This window comes from Bos mutus, chromosome 16 (genome assembly GCF_027580195.1).
Source record: "Bos mutus isolate GX-2022 chromosome 16, NWIPB_WYAK_1.1, whole genome shotgun sequence".
Taxonomy (NCBI): domain Eukaryota; kingdom Metazoa; phylum Chordata; class Mammalia; order Artiodactyla; family Bovidae; genus Bos; species Bos mutus.
The window spans coordinates 22,586,937-22,612,480 of NC_091632.1; the positions used below are offsets into that span (position 1 = coordinate 22,586,937).

Here is a 25,544-nt window from a genome sequence, read left to right on the forward strand (position 1 = left end):
TAAACAATTGGTGCCATGAGAAAGCAAGGACAACTCTGCCTATCTGACATGCCTGTATGTCAATCATGTCCAGGTTCCAAGATTCAGCAGGACGGTTTGCAAAGTTTTACAGAGCTGGAGCCAGAGGGGTGAGCAAGGTTAGAGAATGTAGAAGCACAGTAAAGTGTTACCAATAACAACACTTATTGTTAATAAATGTTGTTTAATAACAACAAATAGTGTTGTTCGAATAAATGTAAGTTACTCAGTCCTATGGAAATCTTCTTAAAGGAGGAACAGAAGTTAGGACAAAAATAAGAAATAACACAAACATAAGATAAAATTCTAAAAATAAGTCCAACTACATCAATGATCACAATAAATGTATCTTAAATTCCTCTGTCAAAGTAACAGATTTTCAGAACGTGTTAAAATACAAAGTCAAGCAATAGGGTGATTATAAGACATATGCTTAAAAAACTGGGCACAAAGGTTGAAAACATAGGCATTAAAGTAGATTAGAAAGATAATAAAAGAAAGTAGATGTTATAATACTAACATCAGACAAAACAAAACTAAAGATGAAAATCACTAACAATTAAAAGGGATAAATATATTTTCTCTTTTCTATTCAATTCACAAAGAAGATAAAATAATTATCAATTTTAATGTATGAATATTAACACTGTGGCATCTGTATGCACAAAATAAAAACTGATAGAAATAAAAAGAAAAATGAACAAATAGTCATAGTCAAATAGTCAAAGAATACAACATGCTCATCTCAGAAATCATCATATATATATCATATAAAAATTAACAGGAATATAGAATATTTCAATACTTCCCATGGAACATTTATGAAGGAAAAACAACATATTTTTAAGAAGCAGAATAACATCAACATAAAAAAGATAACAAAAGAAAAAAGAAACAATTTCTTTGGAAATTAAAATATGGTCTTCTAGATAACTTTTAGGTTCAAGAAAAAATATAATTAAATTAAAATGTAAATGAAAAATTATCCAGAATTGAATGACAATGAAAGCACTCCATGATTCAAAGCCCATGGGATGCAACCAGAATGGATTCAGATAAAGAAGGAAGTCTTGAGAATTCCCTGGCAGTCCAGTGATTAGGGCTCAGTGCTTTCACTGTTGAGGACCTGGGTTCAATCCCTGGCTGGGGAACTAAGATCCCACAAGCTGTGTAGTGTGGCCAAAAAGAAAAAAAAAAGTCTCATGGACATTTTCTGAGCTTTCAGTTTCTTTACACTACAGCTGCACCATTCAATACAATGTCCACTATCCACATCTGACTAGTTAGATTTAGACTCATTACAGTTAAAAATTCAGTTTTCAAGGTTCCTTGGTGGCTCAGTTATAAAGAATCTGCCTGCCAATGCAGGAGATATGGGTTCAATCCCTGATTCAGGAAGACCTTACATGCCATAGAGCAACTCAGCCCAGGTGCCACAACCATTGAGCCTGTACTCTAGAGCCTGGAACCGCAACTACTGAGCCCATGTGCCACAACTACGGAAGCCCATGTGCCCTAGAGCCCGTGCTCCAAAACAAGGGAAACCACCACAGTGAGAAGCCCATGCACGCCAACTAGAGAGTAGCCCCTGCTGCTAAGTCACCTCAGTCGTGTCCGACTCTGTGTGACCCCATAGACGGTAGCCTACCAGACTCCCCTGTCCTGGGATTCTCCAGGCAAGAACACTGGAGTGGGTTGCCATTTCCTTTTCCAATGTATGAAAGTGAAAAGTGAAAGTGAAGTCGCTCAGTGGTATCCGACTCTTAGAGACTCCATGGACTGCAGCCTACCAGGCTCCTCCATCCATGGGATTTTCCAGGCAAGAGTACTAGAGTGGGGTGCCATTACCTTCTCCCCAGATCACCGCAACTAGACAAAAGCCCACACAGCAACGAAGACCCAGAACAGCCAAAAAGAAATAAAAAATTAATTTAAAATTTTAAAAATTCAGTTCCCTAGTTGTACTGGCCACATTTCAAGTACTCAATAGCCATAAGTGGCTAGAAGTTATCATACTGGACAGCACAGATTATGGAAAATTCCCATCTTAACAGAATGTTCTACTGGGCACTACTTCTTTAAAGTTTGCCAGGGCAGTTCCAATATACCAACTTAGCTTGACTATAGGCCACCATTGGCCCAGGTTTCAACTGGCCAACCTGGCCAACTATTTATACCATTCCCAGATGCTCAAGGCACATATTGAGCCTAGAATCTCAGGAAGGTAAACACATATTGATAAATGTGGCCCATTTCTTCAGTTTCACTTTACATGTCAAACACCTTTAGAATTCATCCACGTTCACATTGCCCACACTCTGGCCAGGGCTGATTGGTGAGCTTTTATGATTCTTTTGGTGTCTTGATTTCCTCTCTCACCCCAGACCAGGTCTTGTACATTCTTGTCTGGCCTGTATTAGGATCTACTCTTGTTATGGACACAAAGGTAATAAGAGTGGTGGGAGTAGGTCCTACGAAGACTGGCATCCATTGATGACGGATCCCTCCTGGATATAGCCATTGGAAGTTATCTGTGCAGGGGAAGACCTTTTCTCTCAGGTGGGAATAGGTCTTTCCTCCATCAGAAAGAGAGGTCCTATGGAATTTGGGAGTTCAAATTTCTCAGCTTCACTTATTTCCCCCATCCCAAATCTCAGGGTCCCATTCCTTCCCCCATAGGTGAGCTAATCTTATCATTAGAGACTGGTGGTGCTCAGTCACTCAGTCATGTCTAACTCTTTGTGGCCCCATGGACTGTAGCCCACCAGGCTCCTCTGTCCATGGATACTCCTCTGTCCATGGATTCTTTTCCAGGCAAGAATACTGGAGTAGGTTGCCATTTCCTACTCCAGAGGATGTTCCTGATCTGGGGGATCAAACCTGGGTCTCCTGTATTGGCAGGTAGATTCTTTACACTGAGCCACCTGGGGAAACCCCCAGAGACTGGTAGGCCAGGCATTTAATTGGCCCTGCTCTTCTATGACCCAGCCAGTACAGCACTGGGTTCTTAGCCATATTGGCCCTGCAACGATAAAAAATGAAGAATTCTTCTAAAGTTGGTATAAAGACTTTTGAAAGAACTTGACACTAAAACCTTCCCTGAGCTTCTGATAATTTTCTAAGACTACTGACCAGTGACTCTGACTAACCTTGACCTTTCCCCAGGAACACTCCTGTCATGTCAATGAACTATTCTAACCTGCACTCTATGCATCACTCAGCATAACATTGTCTAAGTAATGTATAAGTTGTGTATTTCCTGTGCATGTCTGAGTGTACTATATTTTTAACTATATCGGAAGCTTTCTGAGGTCAAGATTTAGTAAATTCATATTTACTGAACTTCTGAAGGCATTGTGGCTCATTCAGGTATTTCATGCCAGACAAATGGCAGTGGCTGTGCCTGGGGCCCCTTGAGAACATGGGGTGGGGGCTGGGGGAGGCAGGTCTGAGGCTGAATCTCACCATGGAACAGCCAGACCATGAAGGACTTCTGTGGGCTCCTGTGGTCAACCTGAATTTTCCTCATGAAACTTCTTCCAGGTACTCAGTGTCCACAGACCCTGGAGCTGTCTGCCAGCTCTGCTAATCATTCACTGCCTCTGACTTCCTTCTTGGCTACTCGTGGGCCCTGTCTGGTTTGGGGTGGGCGATTCCTATCTTCAAAGTCTTGATCAGGATGTTCGTGTTTTAATGAACATCATGCAGCTTTGGTGCCTGGCCAAGGTGGGGGCCTGAGAAACCTGGACGGGACCTGAAGTGGGGCTCCTTGTCCTCATACGTGCCACTTTCAACCTCACATTGCTGCTGGGTCAGTGTAACTGGTTCTCTCTCATCCTCTGGCCACTGACACAGTTTCCAGAAATGGCCAAGAGGTGGAGATAAATATGGTGGTCAGGAGATGAGTGGTATCTGCTTGTCCCTCAATGTCCACTATGTCACTTAGACCTACAGCTCTGATGTGCTGGAGATCTCATTATGAGTGATCTAAAAAAGGTTTTTTTTGACATCTGCCATCCCAACTAGGTAGAATGGGACTACTCAGAAAAGTACACTGGCTCTTTGCTAATAAATACTTGGTGGAGCAATGGCCTTTGCTGCACAGAAGGCCACTTCTGCTCCGAGCAGCTCAACTCCCTAGAGCAAAGGCAAGAACCAAAGAGGGTACCGGAGATTTCTCCCCCCTTTTTCGCTCATCACAGTGTCACGTGCATGTCACTGTACCCCCTCTGCCCTGAGAGTTCAGCTCTTCGAAGTTGTCTGAGTGTTTTGATCATGAGCTAAAAAGGAAAAATTGTGGGGTGACAAAATCACTCCCTTCTAGGCTACAACTGCATGTTTCCCTCCCTCTTTCTCTCTCTTTCCCTCCCTTTTCTCTTCCATTTCCATCCCTACACTTCCCTTCCCTGCATCCTTCCTCCCTTCCTTAAATAACACAGAGGACAAAGGTCTTTCCTTTTTCTAAAGAGAAACTAAAGCTCTGGTATTTAGGAGGAAAATAAGACTGGATTCCTGATTTACTTCCAGTCATTTCCGCCCCCACCCACCAATTCACCATACTGCCTTCTTAAAAGCTAGTATTCTATAGTAAAATATAAATTAACAGTGGCTATCATTAGGTTTGGAATTGCTTATTTTTTCTCTCATCTTTGCTTATTGATTTTTTTATAATTTTCCTATAAAGACTACATATAAGTTTTGCATTAGTTCAGGTAAACTAGCTGCTATAACAAACAATGTGAAAATTTTCCATTTCTTAATCAAAAAAAGGTTTATTCCTTGACCACATATAGTCTAAAATGAGTATTCCTGAACAATGTACAGGCTTGCTAAAAGGAGTATCCCAGGAAACCTGTTCCTTTCATCGTGTGGCTCCTCCAACCTCAACACCATAAGACTTTCAAATAAGCTGTGATATTCTGTATAAATCCAGAGGAAAGGAAAATAGCATGGAAGAGTATGTGAAAAAGGATTTTATGGATGTGACCAGAAAGTAATATATGTCATTTCCATTCAAACTCCATTGGCCCAACTGCAAGGCTGCATCCACCTTTAAGACAGGTGGAAAATGTAGTTTATCAGCAAAGAAAACGGAAATGAATGTGGTGAATTGTTAGCCAATGTATGCCACACTTGCATAAGAAAAAGAAAACAGTTTGAAGTTAAAATGGAACAAGGCAGGCAAGCACTTCGTAAAGCAATCTTAAACTCTCCCGCAGCATTTTCACACTCACTATCCCCTACAAGACGACTCTTACCTTGAACACAATTCTATGTGATTTCACACTCAAATCACACTCAAAGTGGGATTTGTGTGTGAATTTCTTAACTCTCCCTCAGTTAAGAAATGACCTTCATCCTCAAGAGCATGGACAGATTGGATTCTCTGATATTAAAGAGATGCAGGAAAGGGAGAAGCTGAAAGATAAGACTGAAGGCTCTCAGGCAGTGCTGTGACCTGGGTGTAAAATTTCCTCTCCACTAGGAGTGCTATCGGATATGAGTGCTGCCTCTCTGCGCACAGCATTGCTTACACAGTAAGGAGAGAGAATCGATTATGCAGAAGACTGTTTGATGTCACCATCATTCACATTGAATGATGGACTTCTCCTCTCAGAGCACCTACCCCTCCCAGAGAAACTCCTATTCCACGTACCTCTTACAACAAACCTAGAAACTTTGGTGTGCCCAGGGCATGCCTCACATTCCCTGTACCTTGATCTTCACTATCCCCCTTATAAGAAGACTCTTACCTCGAACACAATTCTACAAATGCAGATGAATTCACCTAGTGCCTAGAACTCTTTCTACCTATATATGTATAAGACACACAGCAGATGAGAATAAGGTTGATGAGCTAATTCATATTAAATATAAGTTGTTCAATGAATCTACTTGTCTCAACACATTTGCATGTTAATAAGAAATAACTCATATCCAAAATTAATCTCAAAAGGTAGTTTTTCTATTCATCTATTGTCCGGTGGAGATTTAGGGGCAAGTGAAGGGCTTTTTTGGTGGTCCCGTAAATCTGTCTTTTACAGAAAAATGAAGAGGCTGGACAGATACTCAATATGTATAATGTGAGCACACTCCCAAATGTTTATAAAGTTTTATGCTTTCAATATGATCAGAGGATAAGTAAGGGATCTTAAATGATGTGCAAATGTTTTAGTATAACCCAGGGCTTTTCTGGATAGTCTCTGTGTTCATGTACCTGTCCACTGCTCCTCTAAGTACTGGACAGTAGCAGAAGAAAGCAAGCCATGAGAGAGAAAGACAAGCGCAACCAGAAACATCTCAAAGACCCAAACAGACCTCATGGGAGCATATATTCTCACAGGTGCATACTGGGAAATATTCAGCTTCCTCCTTTGGCAGAAGTCAATTAGTTCTCAGTGTACTAGAGTGGAATGGAACAGTGAGAACCAGCTCACTAAAAGTATAGACTCCCGTCAAGAACTTTCCATTCTGTCAGGGAGCAGTGACCAGAAGGAGATGATAAAAGTAGGTAGAAGTTAGTTAGCTATATATATATATATATCCCAAAAACTTGAAGATCACTCAAGCAAGAGGGCAGAAGGAGAGGGCATCAGAGGATGAGTTGGCTGGATGGCATCACTGATGCAATGGACATGACCTTGGGCAAACTTCAGGGGATGGTGAGGGACAGGGAGGCCTGGTGTGCTGCAGTCCATGGGGTTGCAAAGAGTTGGACACAACCGGGTGACTGAACAACAAGAGCAAGAGAGAGGAGAGTAGATAGCCTGAGTTTTGCTCTTCTCTCCTTTGTTACAGATACATTGTGCTTTGTCCTATGTCTCTGGTGAGGCAGTTTTGCCTCAACAACTAAAAGGAATTATCATATAATGTAGGTAGAAATATGAATTGGTCCACATTTTCTTAAAGTCACTTTGACAGACATTTGGTGTGCCAGAATTTAAAATGCATTGATCTTTCAAGCAAACAATTCCACTTCCTGCTACCTGCAGTGGACATTTGTCATGTGAACCTAACAACATCTTTGAAATAGCCTCCTAACATTTTGATTATTTCCATTTTTTCAGGACTGCCTTCCTAATAGATATCTGCTTTTAACCCCTCACCTCCTTTGTAGTCAGCTAGGGTCCAGGTTTTAGAAAAGCCAGTGGAACCAGAGATCAAATTGCCAACATCCATTGGATCATCAAAAAAGCAAGAGAGTTCCAGAAAAAACATCTATTTCTGCTTTATTGACTATGCCAAAGCCTTTGACTGTGTGTATTACAATAAACTGTGGAAAATTCTGAAAGAGATGGGAATACCAGACCACCTAACCTGCCTCTTGAGAAATCTGTATGCAGGTCAAGAAGCACAACAGACTGGTTCCAAATAGGGAAAAGAGTATGTCAAGGCTGTATATTGTCACCCTGCTTATTTAACTTATATGCAGACTACATCATGAGAAATGCTGGGCTGGATGAAGCACAAGCTGAAATCCAGATTGACAGGAGAAGTATCAATAACTTCAGATATGCAGATGACACCACTGTTATGGCAGAAAGTGAAGAACTAAAGAGCCTCTTAATGAAAGTGAAAGAGGAGAGTGAAAAAGATGACTTAAAACTCAACTTAAAACTCAAAATTCAGAAAACTAAGATCACGGCATCTGGTCCCATTGCTTCATGGCAAATAGATGGGGAAACAGTGGCAGACTTTACTTTTTTGAGCTCCAAAATCACTGCAGATGATGACTGCATCCATGGAATTAAAAGACACTTACTTCTTGGAAGGAAAGTTATGACCAACCTACACAGCATATTAAAAAGCAAAGACATTGCCAAGAAAAGTCCATCTAGTCAAGGCTATGGTTTTCCAGTAGTCATGTATGGATGTGAGAGTTGGACTCTCACATATAAAGAAAGCTGAGCACCAAAGAATTGATGCTTTTAAACTGTGGTGTTGGAGAAGACTCTTGAGAGTCCATTGGACTGCAAGGAGATCCAACCAATCAATCCTAAAGGAGATCAGTCCTGAGTGTTCATTGGAAGGACTGATGTTGAAGCTGAAACTCCAGTGCTTTGGCCACCTGATGCAAAGAGTTGACTCATTTGAAAAGACCCTGATGCTGGGAAAGATTGAGGCGGGAGGCGAAGGGGATGACAATGGATGAGATGGTTGGATGGCATCACCGACTCAATGGACTTGAGTTTGAGTAAACTATGGGAGTTGGTGATAGACAGGGAGGCCTGGTGTGCTGCAGTCCATGGGGTTACAAAGAGTCAGACACGACTGAGTGACTGAACCGACCTGAACTGAGGGTCCAGGTATATGACCAATTAGACACACCCACATAATACTTCAACTCAGAATTGAGCAATGTAAGGAAACTGAATCCATATGAGGTCTCTGTTCAGTAACAAGAGTACTGGCAAAGATGGAAACCTCTGTCCATCACCAAACTGATTTGCCCTGTAGTTCTGAGGTCAGTGCCAGAAGCAACAAGTTAAGCCCGTCTAACAGTGAAATTCTGGGCATTAGTCCTTCAAACTTAACCTGGAGTCTTTTTCCAGCCTTCCTAATGATTCTATAATGAATTCCTTTCCTTTAAACTAGCCAGAATGGATTCTTGTTGTCTGTAGCTAAGAACTCTGATACCGTGTATATTCTAGAAATACTCACACATCTACACAAAAAGCATGTACAAGAACAGGTACTGAAGCACTGTGTCCATAGGTAACTTTAAATAATAAATGTTGACCAATAGAGGGATGGGTAAATAAATTATGGGGTACAACGTAGAAGTTAAAAGGAATAGGGGAGACCTGTGTCCTGACATAAAAAGATCTCCAAGATGAAGTGAAAAAAGTTAAATGCAAGAAATACAGGGCATATGATGCAGGTTTTGGAGACAGATGTATTCTTGTTAACTTCAGAAAGTCTTAAAAGTTCTTACAGCTGTCAAGAATGGTTAGGACCATAGGGTAGTCAAGAGAAAAAACATATTGATAGGTGTGACTTGCTTAACATATATACACTACAGCTGATTTTATCTCCATTTGAATAATGAACCAATTGGATTTTAACCTATAATTAGTGTGACTATATAATTTATCACTCAACCTTGGACGCTTGAGAGAGAAAAAATACAAAACTAATTTTTCCACTGAAACAACAGGTAAAAATCAAACTACTCCAGACAAATCAGAATCTATGGTTAGTCTGCTGCTGCTGCTAAGTCGCTTCAGTCATGTCCGACTCTGTGTGACCCCAGAGACGACAGCCCACCAGGCTCCCCCGTCCCTGGGATTCTCCAGGCAAGAACACTGGAGTGGGCTGCCGTTTCCTTCTCCAGTGCATGAAAGTGAAAAAAGAGGTGTGCCATATACTTTTAATTTGCCCCTTCAAATTCATTTTTCTCCTCTATCCTGCTTCCTATCCCAGGAGACTGGCTTTGTGTATTACACATCACTGAGCTCACTTATCCTCTGGCTTTTGGCCAATGACTAGCCCCAGTAGGAGGATGGAAATAAGAATGAGATTGGGGTATTATTCTCCTAGCTTCTACCTCTGGGGTCACTTCAGGGTGGCCGTACCCCTCCACCACAACACAATCAGTATTAGTTTCCTAAGCTGCCATAACAAGTGACCACACACTTGGTGGCTTAAAACAACATGAACTTATGCTCTCACAGTTATGGTTGCCAGAAGTCCAACATCAAGGTGCAGTCAGCACTGCTCCTGTCTGGAGGCTCTCAGAGAACGTCTGTCCCATGCTTCTGTCCTAACTTCTGATGGCTGCTGGAAATCCTTGGTGTTCCTTAGCTTGTAGATACATCACTCCACTGTCTGCCTCCACCTTCACGTTGCTCCTCTGTGTGCCTCTGTGTTTCAAACCTCCCTCTGCCTTTCTCTTATAAGCTCATCTGTCATTGGTTTAGAACACACTCTAAATCTAGGATAATCTTACCTCAAGATCTTTAATTATGTCTGCAAACAGCCCTTTGCCAAATAAGGTCACGTTCACAGGTTCTGGGGTTAACACTTGAAAATATCTTCTTGGAGGCCATCATTCAACCCATGATGCTGTCCTTGCACACACCGAGGAACTTCTCTCATTTCATGTCCCTTGGGCCCGAGAGGTTGTAATAGCTCCAGTGGTTACTCAGCTATCCTTTTTGGGCTTCCCTGGTGGCTCAGATGGTAAAGAATCTGCCTGCAATGCCAGAGACAGGAATTTGATCCCTGGGTTGGGAAGATCCCCTGGAGAAGGGAATGGCTACCCACTCCAGTATTCTTGCCTGGGGAATTCCATGGACAGAGGAAACCAGTGAGCTACAGTCCGTGGGGTCGCAAAGAGTCAGACATGACTGATCCGACTTTCACTTCACTTCACATACCCTATCCACATCTATAAGAGAAGTACCTTTATTGAATCTTCCTTTGGGATTTTCCTGGTGATCCACTAGTTAAGAGGCTGTGCTTCCACTGCAGTGGGTGCAGGTTCCATCCCTACTCAGGGAGCTAAGATCCCTCAGGCCACACAATTCAGAAAAAATAAAAATTAAAGCCTTCCTTGAACTATCCCTGCTTGGGTTGCCATCTATTTCCTGCTGGCACTCTATCTGAAACACCAGTGAAGTAATTGCACTGGAGGCCAAAAGCCTTAAACAGAATTTACTCCCAGATATTTGAAACAATGAAAAGAGAAACATTTTTACAAATGAATTTCACAAAAGTAAACATACAATGCAGGAGATTAATTTTGTAATCTTGCAGGTAACACATTAAGCGGGTCATCCAAATTCAATCAAGACCAAAGGATTAATTAATTCAATGAAAAAATCCTAAACGAGTTGCTATATTCCAGGTACTAAAAGGCTCAGATGGTAAAGTACCTGCCTGCAATGCAGGAGACTCAAGTTCAGTCACTGGGTCGGGAAAATTCCCTGGTTGGACACGATTGAGTGACTAACACTACTACTACTATGAAGGTATTAGCAATATAATAATATAATAATGAGAATGACACAAAGATATGCAATTATATTGCAACTTATAATAATGAACAAAAAGTAGGATTGGATGGCGTGTTAAGCAGAATTCTAGATGGCTCCCAAGATTCCTGCCCCAGGTATACATGTTCTGTATAATCTCCTCCCCTTGAGTGTGAGTGGGACTACAGGATATAATGGAATATCACTTCCATGATACTAATCAGTTGAATTGTAAGTTACTGAAAAGGAAGAGTGTCCTGAATAGGTCTGACTTAGTCAGGTGAGGTCATTACAAGGTGAATCATCAAGGAGATACACTCCTGTTGGCCTGGACAAAAGCAAGCTGTGAACTTCCAATGAGGGTCACATGGCAAGGAAGTGTGGGCAAACCTTTAGTCACTTATAGCCAGCAAGATAGAACAGCAAGGAGCTGAATTCTGCCAACAGCCAGTGAGCTTGCAAGAGGATCCTGAGCCAGCTAACACCTTAATTTCAGCTTGATGAGATTTTGAGCAAAGGACTCAACTAACCCATATTAGATTCCTGACCCATGGAAAATGTGAGATAATAAATTCATGTTGGTTAAACTCCTAATTATATGCTAATTTGTGGCACAGCAATAAAAAACTAATTACTGGTAGCATTAGTTTCAGGTAAAGTGGGTTTTTGCTTGTTTGTTTTAAAAATATTTATTTATTTGCCTGTGCTGGGTTGGCACTGGGGATCTTCGATCTTCATTGTAGTATGCAACAAACAAACTCTTAATTGTGGGACCTAGTTTCCTGCATACATGCATGTTAAGCCACTTCAATCATGTCTGACTCTTGGCGACTCTAAGCCCACAAGGCTCCTCTGTCCATGGGATTCTCCAGGTATGACTACTGGAGTGGGTTGCTATGCCCTCCTCCAGGGGATCTTCCTGACCCAGGGATTGAACCTAGGTCTCTTACATCTCCTGCATTGGCAGGGGGGTCCTTTACCACTAGCACCACTGGGGAAGCCCCTAGTTCCCTGACCTTGAATCCAGGCCCCCTGCATTGGCAGCACAGAGTCTCAGTCATTGGACCACCAGGGAAGTCCTTGGGGTGAAGGTTTATCCAACACTGGTCAATGATGAGAAACACTGTACTTCATTAAGATGTGTGGCCCTATTATTGGAAGATTGTGTCCAAAATGAAGCAAAGGTCATAATGAGAATGAGAAGCTTTGGGACCATCAAGTTCTTGTGCTCTCTATCCATAGTTCCAAGGCAACTTTGAGAATTCACTTTCCTGGCCTCAGAAACTGTGGCATGGACAGGGTACATGAGAATTCTAGACTTCGGGATACTGAAGGCCAGGAGGGAGTTGGGTGGGAGCAACCAACTTCACCCTTCAGGTAGTCTGCACATCAAAGTTGATGGCCAAGAGATACATTTATATCAACTCCCAGTGGGCCTGTTGGAGGCTTGGTAGACAATGTAGATTAATTGATTTAAAACAGATAAACCCTTAAATCACATCAGCTTACCACTACAGAAGGTTATTTCTCCCACACTCATAAAACTAAATGCCAGCATTTCTAGTTAGTAGATCAACTTCTCAGATGGCATTAGAGGTAAAGAACCCATCTGCCAATGCAGGAGATAAGAGACCTGGGTTCGAGTCCTGGGTTGGAAAGATCCCCTGGAAGGAAATACAACCCACTTCAGGATTCCTGCCTGGAGAACCCCATGGACAGAGGACCCTGGCGGGTTACCGTCCATGGGGTCACAAAGAGTCAGACACGACTGAGTGACTAAGCACACAGTAGCACAGGCAGCCTTTCACCTAGCCTCTCAGAAGTCAGACTCTTCCTATCTTGTGACTCTGTCCTTCTCTAGTGCCTCACAATCTTCTGTATTCAGCCAGCAGATATGGAAAAAGAAAGGATGAAAAATAGGAGAGAAGTTTCTATGGGCCATGTCTTGAAGCGGTGTATATCAATTTCATACACATCCCACTGGCCCAGACTCAGTCACAGAACTGTTGAATAACATGGTCCCTGGCTGGGTGGCAACTTCCCCAGCAACACCCTATATTGTGGGAGGAGAACAAGAATATTCAGTGGTGAGACAGATGCATCTCTCACAGGGAATTTTGAAGTTTACAGTGGGGTTCCCAAATTGCAGAATTAAGAATCCTTCACAAGACAGCACAAAGGTTAACTCTTAATTTGGGGATGCATATTCTGGGGTGGAAAAGGATTGATCTATGGAGGAACAGACTCAGGGTCCTTGAGTTCTGTCCTCAGCCATGGGTGAGAGTTAATACCATAGCCGTAAAGGAAGAAATAGGTATAACAGAGATAACGTGAGTACGTGGTCCCACCTTGCCAAAAGTTTTCAGAAAAAAAAAGCAGCTGTTGAAATGTGATCACCCTGAAATCTATTATCAGTGCAGTTCAGTTCAGTTCAGTTCAGTTCAGTTCAGTTGCTCAGTCGTGTCTGACTCTTTGCGACCCCATGAATCGCAGCACGCCAGGCCTCCCTGTCCATCACCAACTCCCGGAGTTCACCCAGACTCACATCCATTGAGTCAGTGATGCCATCCAGCCATCTCATCCTCTGTCGTCCTCTTCTCCTCCTGCCCTCAATCCCTCCCAGCATCAGAGTCTTTTCCAATGAGTCAACTCTTCACGTGAGGTGGCCAAAGTACTGGAGTTTCAGCTTTAGCATCATTCCTTCCAAAGAAATCCCAGGGCTGATCTCCTTCAGAATGGACTGGTTGGATCTCCTGACAGTCCAAGGGACTCTCAAGAGTCTTCTCCAACACCACAGTTCAAAACCATCAATTCTTTGGCACTCAGCCTTCTTCACAGTCCAACTCTCACATCCATACATGACTACTGGAAAAACCATAGCCTTGACTAGACGAAACTTTGTTGGCAAAGTAATGTTTCTGCTTTTGAATATGCTATCTAGGTTGGTCATAACTTTCCTTCCAAGGAGTAAGTGTCTTTTAATTTCATGGCTGCAGTCACCATCTGCAGTGATTTTGGAGCCCAAAAAAATGAAGTCTGACACTGTTTCCACTGTTTCCCCATCTATTTCCCATGAAGTGATGGGACCGGATGCCATGATCTTCATTTTCTGAATGTTGAGCTTTAAGCCACCTTTTTCACTCTCCACTTTCACTTTCATCAAGAGGCTTTTTAGTTCCTCTTCACTTTCTGCCATAAGGGTGGTGTCATCTGCATATCTGAGGTTATTGATATTTCCCCCGGCAATGTTGATTCCAGCTTGTGCTTCTTCCAGTCCAGCGTTTCTCATGATGTACTCTGCATAAAAGTCAAATAAGTTACAGCCTTGATGTACTCCTTTTCCTATTTGGAACTAGTCTGTTGTTCCATGTTCAGTTCTAACTGTTGCTTCCTGACCTGCACACAAATTGTCTGGGGAGGCCTTACAAATAGCTGTGAAAAGAAGAGAAGCGAAAAGCAAAGGAGAAAAGGAAAGATATAAGCATCTGAATGCAGAGTCCAAAGAATAGCAAGAAGAGATAAGAAAGCCTTCCTCAGCGATCAATGCAAAGAAATAGAGGAAAACAACAGAATGAGAAAGACTAGAGATCTCTTCAAGAAAATTAGAGATACCAAGGGAACATTTCATGCAAAGATGAGCTCGATAAAGGACAGAAATGGTATGGACCTAACAGAAGCAGAAGATATTAAGAAGAGATGGCAAGAATACACAGAAGAATTGTACAAAAATGATGTTCATGACCCAGATAATCATGATGGTGTGATCACTGACCTAGAGCCAGACATCCTGGAATGTGAAGTCAAGTGGGCCTTAGAAAGCATCACTACGAACAAAGCTAGTGGAGGTGATGGAATTCCAGTTGAGCTCTTTCAAATCCTAAAAGATGATGCTGTGAAAGTGCTGCACTCAATATGCCAGCAAATTTGGAAAACTCAGCAGTGGCCGCAGGACTGGAAAAGGTCAGTTTTCATCCCAATCCCAAAGAAAGGCAATGACAAAGAATGCTCAAACTACCACACAATTGCACTCATCTCACATGCTAGTAAAGTAATGCTCAAAATTCTTCAACCAGGCTTCAGCAATATGTGAACTGTGAACTTCCTGATGTTCAAGCTGGTTTTAGAAAAGGCAGAAGAACCAGAGATCAAATTGCCAACATCTGCTGGATCATGGAAAAAGCAAGAGAGTTCCAGAAATCTATTATACCAACTGTGAAACCTAAGCCATGGTTATGCAATGAGGTATAAAGCTCCTATTATAGGAAATTTCAAAGAGGAGAATTATGAATTGGTGTGCCAGGATAAATAAACCAAATATGTCCTTTCAAACTAAGAAATAAGAATGTTGTTTCCATCTCTCATGGCTTTGTTTTGGTAAGTTAGTGACAAACCCCAAGGCTTAGTAATGCTTATTCGAAATTAAGATGAAAATCTGGCACATAAACAGATGGGCTCTGACCTTATTCTGATTTCCACAGACCCACTCCCGGTGTGGTTTTGCTCAAGGCCCCACCTCTGGCTTGCTCTCCTCCTGCGGTGGGTTTCTGCCTAGCAGCAAGGTGAGTTGTAGTCATTTTTTGATGCTGATGATAATGATAGTGCCCCTTGCAAACAGAAAGTAAACCAGAAGATGTTCAGCACCATACTAAAATCCTACAACCATTGAGTTTATAGTGTAGCTGTCTAGATACTGTTTCTGAACAAACTTCTACCCCCACCAGGAACTGTTCTCAACTTGTCATTCTATACTGTCTGAATCTACATAATACAATATGGTGGGCACCAACCACGTGTAGCTATTGAGCATGTAACACGGCTTGTCTGAAATGAATTGTGCTGTTATGTGTAAAATATAACACAAGTTTGTACACTTAGTATGAGATATGGAATCAAATACTTCATTTATTAAAAATAATTTTTATAACTTTTATATTACATGTTGAAATGATATTGTGGACATATTGAGTTAAATATATCTTATTAAAACTAATTTCATCTTTTTAATGTTGCTGTTAGAAGATTTTTTTACTTCTAAATTTTTTATGGAAGTATAGTTGATTTACAAAGTTGTGTCAGTTTCTGGTGTATAGTAAAGTGCTTCAGTTATATATATATCATATAATGTATATGCATTATATGTGTTACATAATATGTATGTCCTTTTTCATGTTCTTTCCCATTATGGTGTATTACAGGATATTGAATCTAGTTCCAGGAGTTATGTGGGAATTTGTTGTTTATCTGTTTTATATATGGCAGTGTGTATCTGCTAATCCCAAACTCCTAATTTATCCCTCTTCCACCCCTTCTCCCCTTTGGTAGCCATAAGTTTGTTTTCCATGTCTCTGAGTCTGTTTCTGCTTTGTAAATAAGTTCATTTTTATCACATTTCAGATTCCATTTATAAAGGGTATCATATGGTATTTGTTTTACCAACTTACTTCACTTAGTATGATAGTCTTGAGTTAAATCCATGTTGCTGCAAATGGCAATAATTCTTCTTTATGGCTGAGCAGTATTCCATTGTATGTATATATCACATCTTCTTTATCCATTCATCTGTCAATGGACATTTAAGTGGCTTCCATGTCTTGACTATTGTAAATAGTGCTGCTATGAACATTTGGTTACAAGTATGCTTTCAAATTATAGCTCTCTCCAAATACATGCCCAGGAGTGGGGTTGCTGGATCATATGGCAACTCTATTTTTAGCTTTTAAAAGAGCCTCTGTACTCCAGCTGCACAAATTTACACCAACAGTGTAGGAGGGTTGCCTTTTCTCCACACCCTCTCCAGCATTTGTTAATTGTAGACTTTTTAATAATGGTCATTCTGATTGGTGTGAGATGGAATCTTGTAATTCTGATTGCATTCCTCTAATAATTAGTGATATTGAGCATCTTTTCATATGCCTACTGGTTATTTGTATGTCTTCTTTTGGAGAAATGCCCTTTTTTAAAAAAAAAATTAGACTGTTTAATTCTTTTGTTACTGACTTGTATGAGATGTTTGTATATTCTGAAAAACTAAGCCCTTGTTGGTCACATTATTTGCAAATATTTTCCCCTAGTCCATAGGTTGTCTTTTTGCTTTGTTTATGGTTTCCTTTGCTATGCAAAAGCTTTTAAGTTTAATTAGGTCTCATTTGTTTATTTTTGGTTTTATTTCTATTGCCGTGGGAGACCTAAGAAAACATTACTAATAATATTTGGCCTATGTTCTCTTCTAGGAGTTTTATTGTGTCGTGTCTTATATTTGAGTCTTTAAGCCATTTTATTTTTGTGTATGGTGTGAGGGAGTGTTCTAACTTCATAGATTTACATGCAGTTGTCCAGACTTTCCCAACTTGCTAAGAGACTGTCTTTTCTCCATTGTATATTATTGCTTCCTTTGTGGAAGGTTAATTGATCATGGGTGTTTTGGGCCATCTATCTTGTCCATTAACCCATACGTCTGTTTTTCTGCCAAGACCACAGTGTTTTGGTTATTGTAGCTTTGTAGTCTTGTCTGAAGTCTGGGAGGGTTATGCCTCCAGCTTTGTTCTTTTTCCTCAGGATTTCTTTGGTAATTCTGGGTCTTTTGTGGTTTGATATAAATTTTAGGATTATTTGTTCTAGTTCTGTGAAAAATGTCATGGGTAATTTGATAAAGATCACATTAAATATGTAGATTATTTACATAGTATGGCCATTTTAACAATATGAATTCTTCCAAGAGCATGGGACATTTTTCCATTTTTTTGTATCATCTTCAGTTTCCTTTGGAGAAGGCAACGGCAACCCACTCCAGTACTCTTGCCTGGAAAATCCCATGGATGGAGGAACCTGGTAGGCTGCAGTCCATGGGGCCGCTAAGTCGGGCAAGACTGAGCAATTTCACTTTCACTTTTCACTTTCATGCATTGGAGAAGGAAATGGCAACCCATTCCAGTATTCTTGCCTGGAGAATCCCAGGGATAGTGGGCTGCCGTCTATGGGGTCACACAGAGTTGGACACGACTGAAGCGACTTAGCAGCAGCAGCAGCAGTTTCCTTTATCAATGTTTTATATTTCTCAGCATATAGGTCTTTCACCTCCTTGGTCAGGTTTATTCCTAAGTTTTTTTGATGTGATTTTAAAAGGGATATTTTTTTTTTACTCTCCCTTTCTGATATCTCATTGTTAGTGCAAAGAAATGCAACAGATTTCTGCATGTTAATCTTTATCCTATGCTGTTACCTTGCTGAATTCATTTATCAGTTCTAGTAATTTTGGAGTCTTTATGGTTTTCTATTTATAGTATCATGTCATCTGCATATAGTGACAATTTTACCTATTCCCTTCTACTTTGCGTAACTTTTCTTTTTCTTACCTGATTACTGTGACTAGGACCTCCAACAATATGTTAAATAGAAGTGGTGAGAGTGGGCATCTGTATTTTGTTCTAGATTTTAGCAGAAAAGCTTTTAGCTTTTCACTGTTGAGTAATATGTAAGCTGTGGGTTTGTCATAAATACCTTATATTATGTTGAGATATGTTCCCTTCTGTACCCACTTTGGTAAGAGTTTATCATCAATGTGTTGAATTTTATCAAATGATTTAGAAAATTTAAAACTACCTATGTGACATTTGATTATTATAGAACCAAGGTAGTCTAAATACTTCCCTAACGTTTTGTTTGAGAGTATGTGTGTGTGTGTGTAGAGATGTGTGCCTTCAAATGGTAAGCCCTTTGAGGATAACTAACATCATATACTTTTTTATATGCCTGCTGTACTCAGTAGAATCCACAGCAGTTAGTAAATTCATATTTACTGAATTTCTGAAGGCATTCTGGCTCATTCTGGTATTTCATGCCAGACAAATGGCAGTGGCTGTGCCTAGGGGCCTTCAATTACATGGGGTGGTGGCTGGGGGGCGCAGATCTAAGGGAAGTCTCACCATGGAGCAACCAGGCTGAGAAGGACTTCTATGGGTTCCTGTGGTCAACCTGAGTTTTCCTCATGAAACTCTCTTCAGACACTCAGTGTCCACAGATCCTGGAACTGTCTGCCAGCTCTGCTAATCATTCACTGCCTTTGGCTTCCTTCTCGGCTACTCATTGGCAGTGTCTGGTTTGGGGTGGGCGATTCTTATCTTCAAAGTCTTGATCAGGATGTTCATGTTGTAATGAACAACATGGAGATTTGGTGCCTGAGCAACCCGGACGGGACCTGAAGTGGGGCTTCTTGTCCTCATATGTGCCACTTTCAACCTCACATTGCTATTGGGTCAGTGCTGCTGTTTTCTCTCCTCCTCTGGCCTCTGGCTCACAGTTGCCAGGAACAACTGTCAAGGAGAGTGATGGAGCTGGAGGAAGCTCTGCTGCTCCCAACTCACTAGGATCACAGCCTCAAAGTAGTAGAAGCAACAGTAAAAATGAGCAAATGTGGCTCCCCTTGAGGCCTACAGACCACGTACTTCCTGTCCCATCCCTGCTGATATGCAGAAGAGCAATACATCTTGTGCTTCTCCCAGATCAAATCCCAAAACCCAAGACAATCCCTGGGGTTCTTGCCTCCTGACTTGCTTCAGAAGTGTCACTCAGATTTTCCCCTTGAATCTCCTTCCTCTGATCATTGAGCCCTATGGTGCTCTCACAGGGTTTTGATAATTCACCAACAGGGAAACGGAGACAGGAGATAAATATTCTCCCTTCTGTGCAACAATATTCATGGCATTTATTTTCACTTTAATAGAAGGTTAAGTTCAACACAATTTTTCTTTTCAGGTGAAAGGTATGACAGGCAGCAAGTCAAAGGAGAACTCAGATTTCTGACTTCCAGTTTATGCATTTTTCACTTCTTCATGCTGCCTTCTTAGAACGGTGTTTCCATATCTCAAAGAAAACAGTTGTCACTTCCAGATTATGGAATTACAGATGACTTGTAGTGCTTTTTGTGAATGTATATTACCTCATTTTTCTACAATGACTACACATTGAATAAAAAATACCTAATGTTAAAAATTTAAAAGACCAAACTCCCTCAGAAAGCTGAATTAAGCTCTTCCTAATTTACTTTCACACTCAAATCCCTAGCCCCACCAAATCTCTCAATAGCAAGAAGAAATCTGAATTGCTGTCATCCTCAAGGGCAGAAAGATTTAACTTTTTTTCTGGTATTGATTAGACTTGAGAATGTACAGATAGTTGGGTAGGAGTGAGGTCTCAGAGACAGTGCTGTGAGCTGCATGTAAATTCTCCTCCTCTTCACTAGGGGCACTGTCAGCATCCAGGTGCTGCCTTTCTGCCCCACAGCATTGTTTGTACCTTAAAGAAGGATGGTTATGCAGACTGTGAGGTCAGTACTGTTCATGTTGAGGGGTGAACTTCCTCTTCCCTCAGCATAATTATCACCCCCAGAGAAACTCCTATTGCTTGTACCTCCTACAATAAACCCAAAGCCATCGTAGGCGTCACATTCCCTGTACTTTGTTCTTCATCATTCTCTCTTCCTTATACTCAGCTGGCTGTTACCCAATACCTAGGACTCTGTCTTCTGAGATGCATTAGACACTAGAGGAGTCATAGATAAATGAAACTGATGGGCTAATCCATGTTAAAATCCAAATGGCCAACATCAGCTCACTGGAGTCACTCCTCTTGACAGAACCAGCACTTTAGGGATTACACCTTAATTCCTTGTATCAGTTAGAGATGGATCATGGGAATATGAATTTCTCAAGGACATTAGACTTTACACATTTGGAGTGAAGAAGTCTATGGAAGGCTTTTGGCTCTCTTCTGTGTGGTGGGCTGGCAGTCCTTTCATCCCTGTGTGGCAATAGTCAGGAAGAAGTATATTACCAAAAAAAACCCTGGGAAAGAGCAAGGACAAATCGCAGCCTGTGAAGACAGGCTATAGCTTGTCTTCCTCTTGTCACCTCACAGTTCAGTGGCAGGTGGCTTGCAGAAGCTTGTGTCCTTTACACAAAGAGAAGCTGAGGGAGCGATAGGCCTGGCTGCCCATACCAAGGTGAGCAGACCAATAACTGAATGTGTGAGCTGTAGGGGCACCTGGTACCCTACACCTTCAGAGTTTATTAGGTTGCTGCTTTACTTTCATCTTCAGATTCTTATGTAAACTTCTCTTGCAGTCAACTCAATCTCAAACCATATAGGAAAGGTAACTCTGGGAAACATGGCTCAGGCTTAGTCAGGTTGACATAGCACAAAATCCTCCAGTCCCTAAAATCAGTATAAAAAGGTAGCTTTTCAGATCCATTTACTGGCTATTAGAGATGCTGATGTGGGGAGATAAATGTGGGAATGTAAAGAGATAAGGGGTGGAGAGGAAGCGAGCTTTCTTGGTGATCCTCAGAGCAAGTCTATAAAAGATCAATAGAAAACCCAGATAGGTGCGAAATATGATCATGTATCCAAATGTTTTTAAATATATGTGTCCAGAAAGAAAACCCTGTGATTGGGCCAGAGTTATGTCTGAGGGGTGCCGAAGGACACCCAAGGATTTGTAAGTGCTCAGGCTTCCTCTCGAGACCATGGCAACCCCTAATCCCATTCCATCCTCCTCTCTCCTCTGAGTGCTGGGTAGGCAGTCCCAGGGGGAGGAAGCCATGGGAGAAAGGGACAAGTATAACGAGAAGCACCCCAAGGGCCCTAGAGGGGGCCCCCTAAAGGCACATTCACCAGCTTTCTTCTTTGGCAGAAGCCAGTTAGTTCCCAGTGTTCTAGAATGGAATGGAACAATGAGGCTTTATGCCACTAAAGCGGTAGGCTTGTTTCAAGAGGCATTTCCTCTCTGTGGGGGAGCAGTGGGTGGGGCAAAACGATAAAAGTTGGTGGAAGGCAACTCTATCCAAAGTCCAGACCTTGAGGTGGCCCTAGAAGGACGTGCCTGTGTTTTACTCTTCTCACTTTCATTAGATCGATTTGTGACTCAATGGGAACCTTTATCGGTCACGTGTATCCAGGGTTGTTCCTACTCGCATATGGACTGTATCGAGCGGTAGTGGTCTCCAAAGCTGTGATATTCAGCGACTCTTTCCCGGATCCTTCTTTGCCTCCCAAGAATAAGGGGAGATGGGCCAGGCTGTGGAAAATGTCCCACAGAGGTTTGCTGAAGATGCTGGCCGGCTTTGGCTTGATGGCGTATGAGATCAGCTGTGTTGAGAGAGGATTGACGCTGATGAACAGGGACCTGCCACCAAGATTCATGTATGCCAAACAGTGGCAGCACCTCACCATGTTCATCCTCCTCACCCTCAACGGCTGTATAGACATCATGAGCAAAAACTTGCTGCCCCAACGCTGTGTGCCCCTAGAGAAAGGGATCTTGGTGCTGACCTTTTATGTGCTCCTGCTGCTGTTGGTGTCGCATGTCCAGGACTCCGTGGGGGTGGAGATGCATGTTCACTCTCTGCTCATCTTGGTGGTGTTGCTGCTGATGCTGGTGTTCACCGCCAAGCTGTGGGCTCCAGACACGTTTCAACTCGCTGTGATCGAGACCTTTCTGTTTCAGATGATGGGTTCCTGGCTGGTACAGGCGGGCTTCATTCTGTACAAACCAGTCTCTGGCTACCCGTGGGAGGATGATAACATTAGTGACATCATGTTTGTTACCACCTTCTTCTGCTGGCATGTGATGATCAATGCTTTGTGCCTGCTGGGAATCTATGGAATGTCTTCCTTTTGGCATCGTTGCTACCATCCTAGCTGGAAGCTGACGGGGTCCAGAGAAGCTCCAGGTTACATATACTCCAGGAGACCCCTCTACCAATTGCTACAGGAAGTGGAGCACTCAGAGAAAGATGACCAGGCTCTGCTTTCAAAGAGTTCACCCTGAGACAGGGCCTGGAACGCCTGGCTCACCGTCAACCCCATCTACCCCCTTGTGGGTTCTCCCAGACATGCACTGTGCCCTTTGGTCCCTGGTGAAGACATAGTGGCCATGAAGGAAAGCCACTGGTCTCCATCTGCCAGCGCACCTCCTGTCCCTGAACATCTAATCATTGAGGAGACGAGAAGGGGAAACTGATAAGATTGATGGGGTTGAGGATGGGAGTAAGAGGAAGTGTGCAAGGAGAGTGCAAGGAGAGTCATAGGGGGAGAGAATGCAATAGAAGGGGGGGCTATGAAGGGGTGAGAGGAGAGTCTGTTATTCACCACCAGATGTTTCTCCAGGCACAAGTGACTGCCTGCCTTTTACCTGATGGAATATTGATTTCTCACAGCTCAAAACTAGAATCATTCAAGTCTCATCCTGACAAAGAAAGTGGGTACTTCTACATGCTTAGCAAAGTGGCACCACCATGTGGAAGTAAGATACACAGAATTTATAATTTATATTGGTTGAAATGACACTTTTGCCAACTCTACTCTCCCCCACCCCCAACCTCAACACTTTGTAATGACTGGCTTCATTTCAAATTCAAATTAATAAAGTAAAACTTTATTAACGCTTTGCTATGGTGACATTTCAAATTTGCAGGCTTAAAATTTTTATAGAATTCAAATGTTCAATCTGTCTCCAACTTCCTCCTTTAGTACTCGTATTCCAGTCACCATCACTACCATGGTGCATATAATTTACTAGATCCTGTCCCCCTTGGGTTGTGGCAAATTTCACTGTCTTGCATCTCACAGAAAGCCATTCCACAATCACATCTTTGCCATGTTCTTTGGTACCCAGCAAAAAAGCCACCTTCATCCCAATCCCACTGAGCACCTCCAAGGAGGCCTTCTCCAAAAATTCCTACTGACTCCCTTGTTCTGGAACTCCTAAGCACTTACGTTACACCTGCCTTGTTAATTTGCTCACACGGCTGACACTTTGCTTTGCTCTGTTTCTGCAATCATTTTCCCTGGGTAGGTTTTTCCTCACCACCTTGAGTGTAATCTCCTAAGAGGTAAGGACTTTGTCATAGCCAAGTTACATAACTTCCTATGTATGCACCAAATATGTACCATAGGTGATGCTTAATAAAGGCTTATTTGCTTCCAGAATTTCCACATTCCTGTTCCTTCAAAATGTGTTGCTGGACAGACCCAAGGTTCTGGGAACCTCTGGAACACACCAACCATCCTAAAGCCTGAGTCACCTCCTTAGCAATGGGCCCACTTTCTTCCTCATTCTTGGGATAAGGAAATCCACTAAGCTGTTTCTGAAATGTTTACTCTGTTATTATTTTTTTAATCCTCCCATGTGTTTCTATAAGGAACCTCTAGAAAGCTGAGACTCAGCAGGTTGAGTTGCCCAAGTCTTGTAATTGGTACAAGGCAAAACAGGAATTCAAGTGCAGGTGTGTCTGACTGAAGCCAGTGACTGTGTCCTCTGGGCCACGAGGACTTTGCCCATGGCAATGGAAAAGGGAGTGACCCTCAAAATGAAATTGTTGAGGGACTTGCCTGGTGGCCCAGTGGTAAACAATATGCTTTGCAATGCAGGGGACACAGGTTTGATCCCTATTTGAGGAACTAAGATCCTACATGCCTTGGAGCAACTAAGCCTGCATGCTGAAGCCCGTGTGCTCCACAGCCTGTGTGCCACAACTAGAGAGCCCGCATGCCGCAACTAAAGAGCCTGTGGTGCCAGCAATGAAAGATCTGCATGAGGCAATGAAGATCCCGCATGCTGCAACTAAGACCCTTCACAGTCAGATAAACTGTTGAAAGGAAATAAAGGAAGAAAGTCAGCCAGAAAGCCCAGCTGGAGCAAGAGGCATAATACAAATACTCTATAGACCCCCCCAAAGAGTACGTATGTCACTTTCTGTCCATGACCACCCCCAAGTCTCCCCTGGGAGTGAAAGTCTGGCAGGCTCTCAACCTCTAGTTAGGCCTCAAATGTCTGGGCTCAGATCCGAGTGAGAGCTGAGAATAAGAATTGTTTGTGACCAAGTTTTCTGATCCTTGCTATTTCTGCTTAACTCTTGGTTCCTAGACTCTTTTCAATTACCTTTTGTGGGGGAACTCCTTTTCTCTTTACCTCTCATACACACTGATGGGAGATGATGAAAAAGCACAGATGCTGCCGGTGGCCCGTTTCTAGTCACTTGAGGTCAAATTTTATAATGATAAACAAACCAAGTAATCAGTTGATATCCCCAACATATTATCTCTTAAATATCCAGTGTAGATAATAAACTTGAATGTTATTAATTTACTATATAGTATTTGAGACATAACAAAGAAGCCTTGAAGGCCAGCTAAGACTTCCCAAACACTTCTAAGGTTATGTGGAGAAATTTGCAATTCTCACAAAATTCCACCAGAGGGCACTACATCCGCATCACCCCAAGCCAAGCCTCTCACTCTCCAACCCAGTAAACAAGTCTCCCAAGTACCGGTTCAAACTAAGTGGGGGGAGGGGAAAGGAGGTCAGGAAAAATACAGAACCAAGTATCCAGAAAACATACCCAAGGGCTGTTTGTTTCCTGTTAAAATTTGGCATGCGAATGTGAAATAAACGGACTCAAATCAACTAATGGGATGGGGGTGAGGGAGGAAAGGCTGTGGACCCAGCTGAGGACATCTTCGAGAAGAACACCAACTAAAGGACATACTCTGATC

The 25,544-nt window shown here is 42.2% G+C and overlaps 2 protein-coding genes across 2 annotated transcripts in view; one reads left to right on the plus strand and one right to left on the minus strand.

Moving 5' to 3' along the window:
• The window catches only part of RGSL1 (regulator of G protein signaling like 1), a gene marked incomplete at its 5' end in the record, with an annotated part of 123,924 nt that overhangs the window by 95,508 nt on the left and 2,872 nt on the right, over positions 1-25,544 (minus strand). The gene's annotated exons all lie outside the window — the stretch shown is intronic.
• On the plus strand, positions 21,243-23,644 carry TEDDM1 (transmembrane epididymal protein 1). Its single transcript, XM_070384833.1, has one exon. It carries the CDS (start codon positions 21,916-21,918, stop codon positions 22,816-22,818), a length of 903 nt encoding a protein of 300 aa, XP_070240934.1. The 5' UTR covers positions 21,243-21,915; the 3' UTR covers positions 22,819-23,644.

Excerpts from the sequence above, each read along its gene's own strand:
- TEDDM1 (XM_070384833.1), top strand. The coding sequence starts at position 21,916 with ATGGGAACCTTTATCGGTCACGTGTATCCAGGGTTGTTCCTACTCGCA.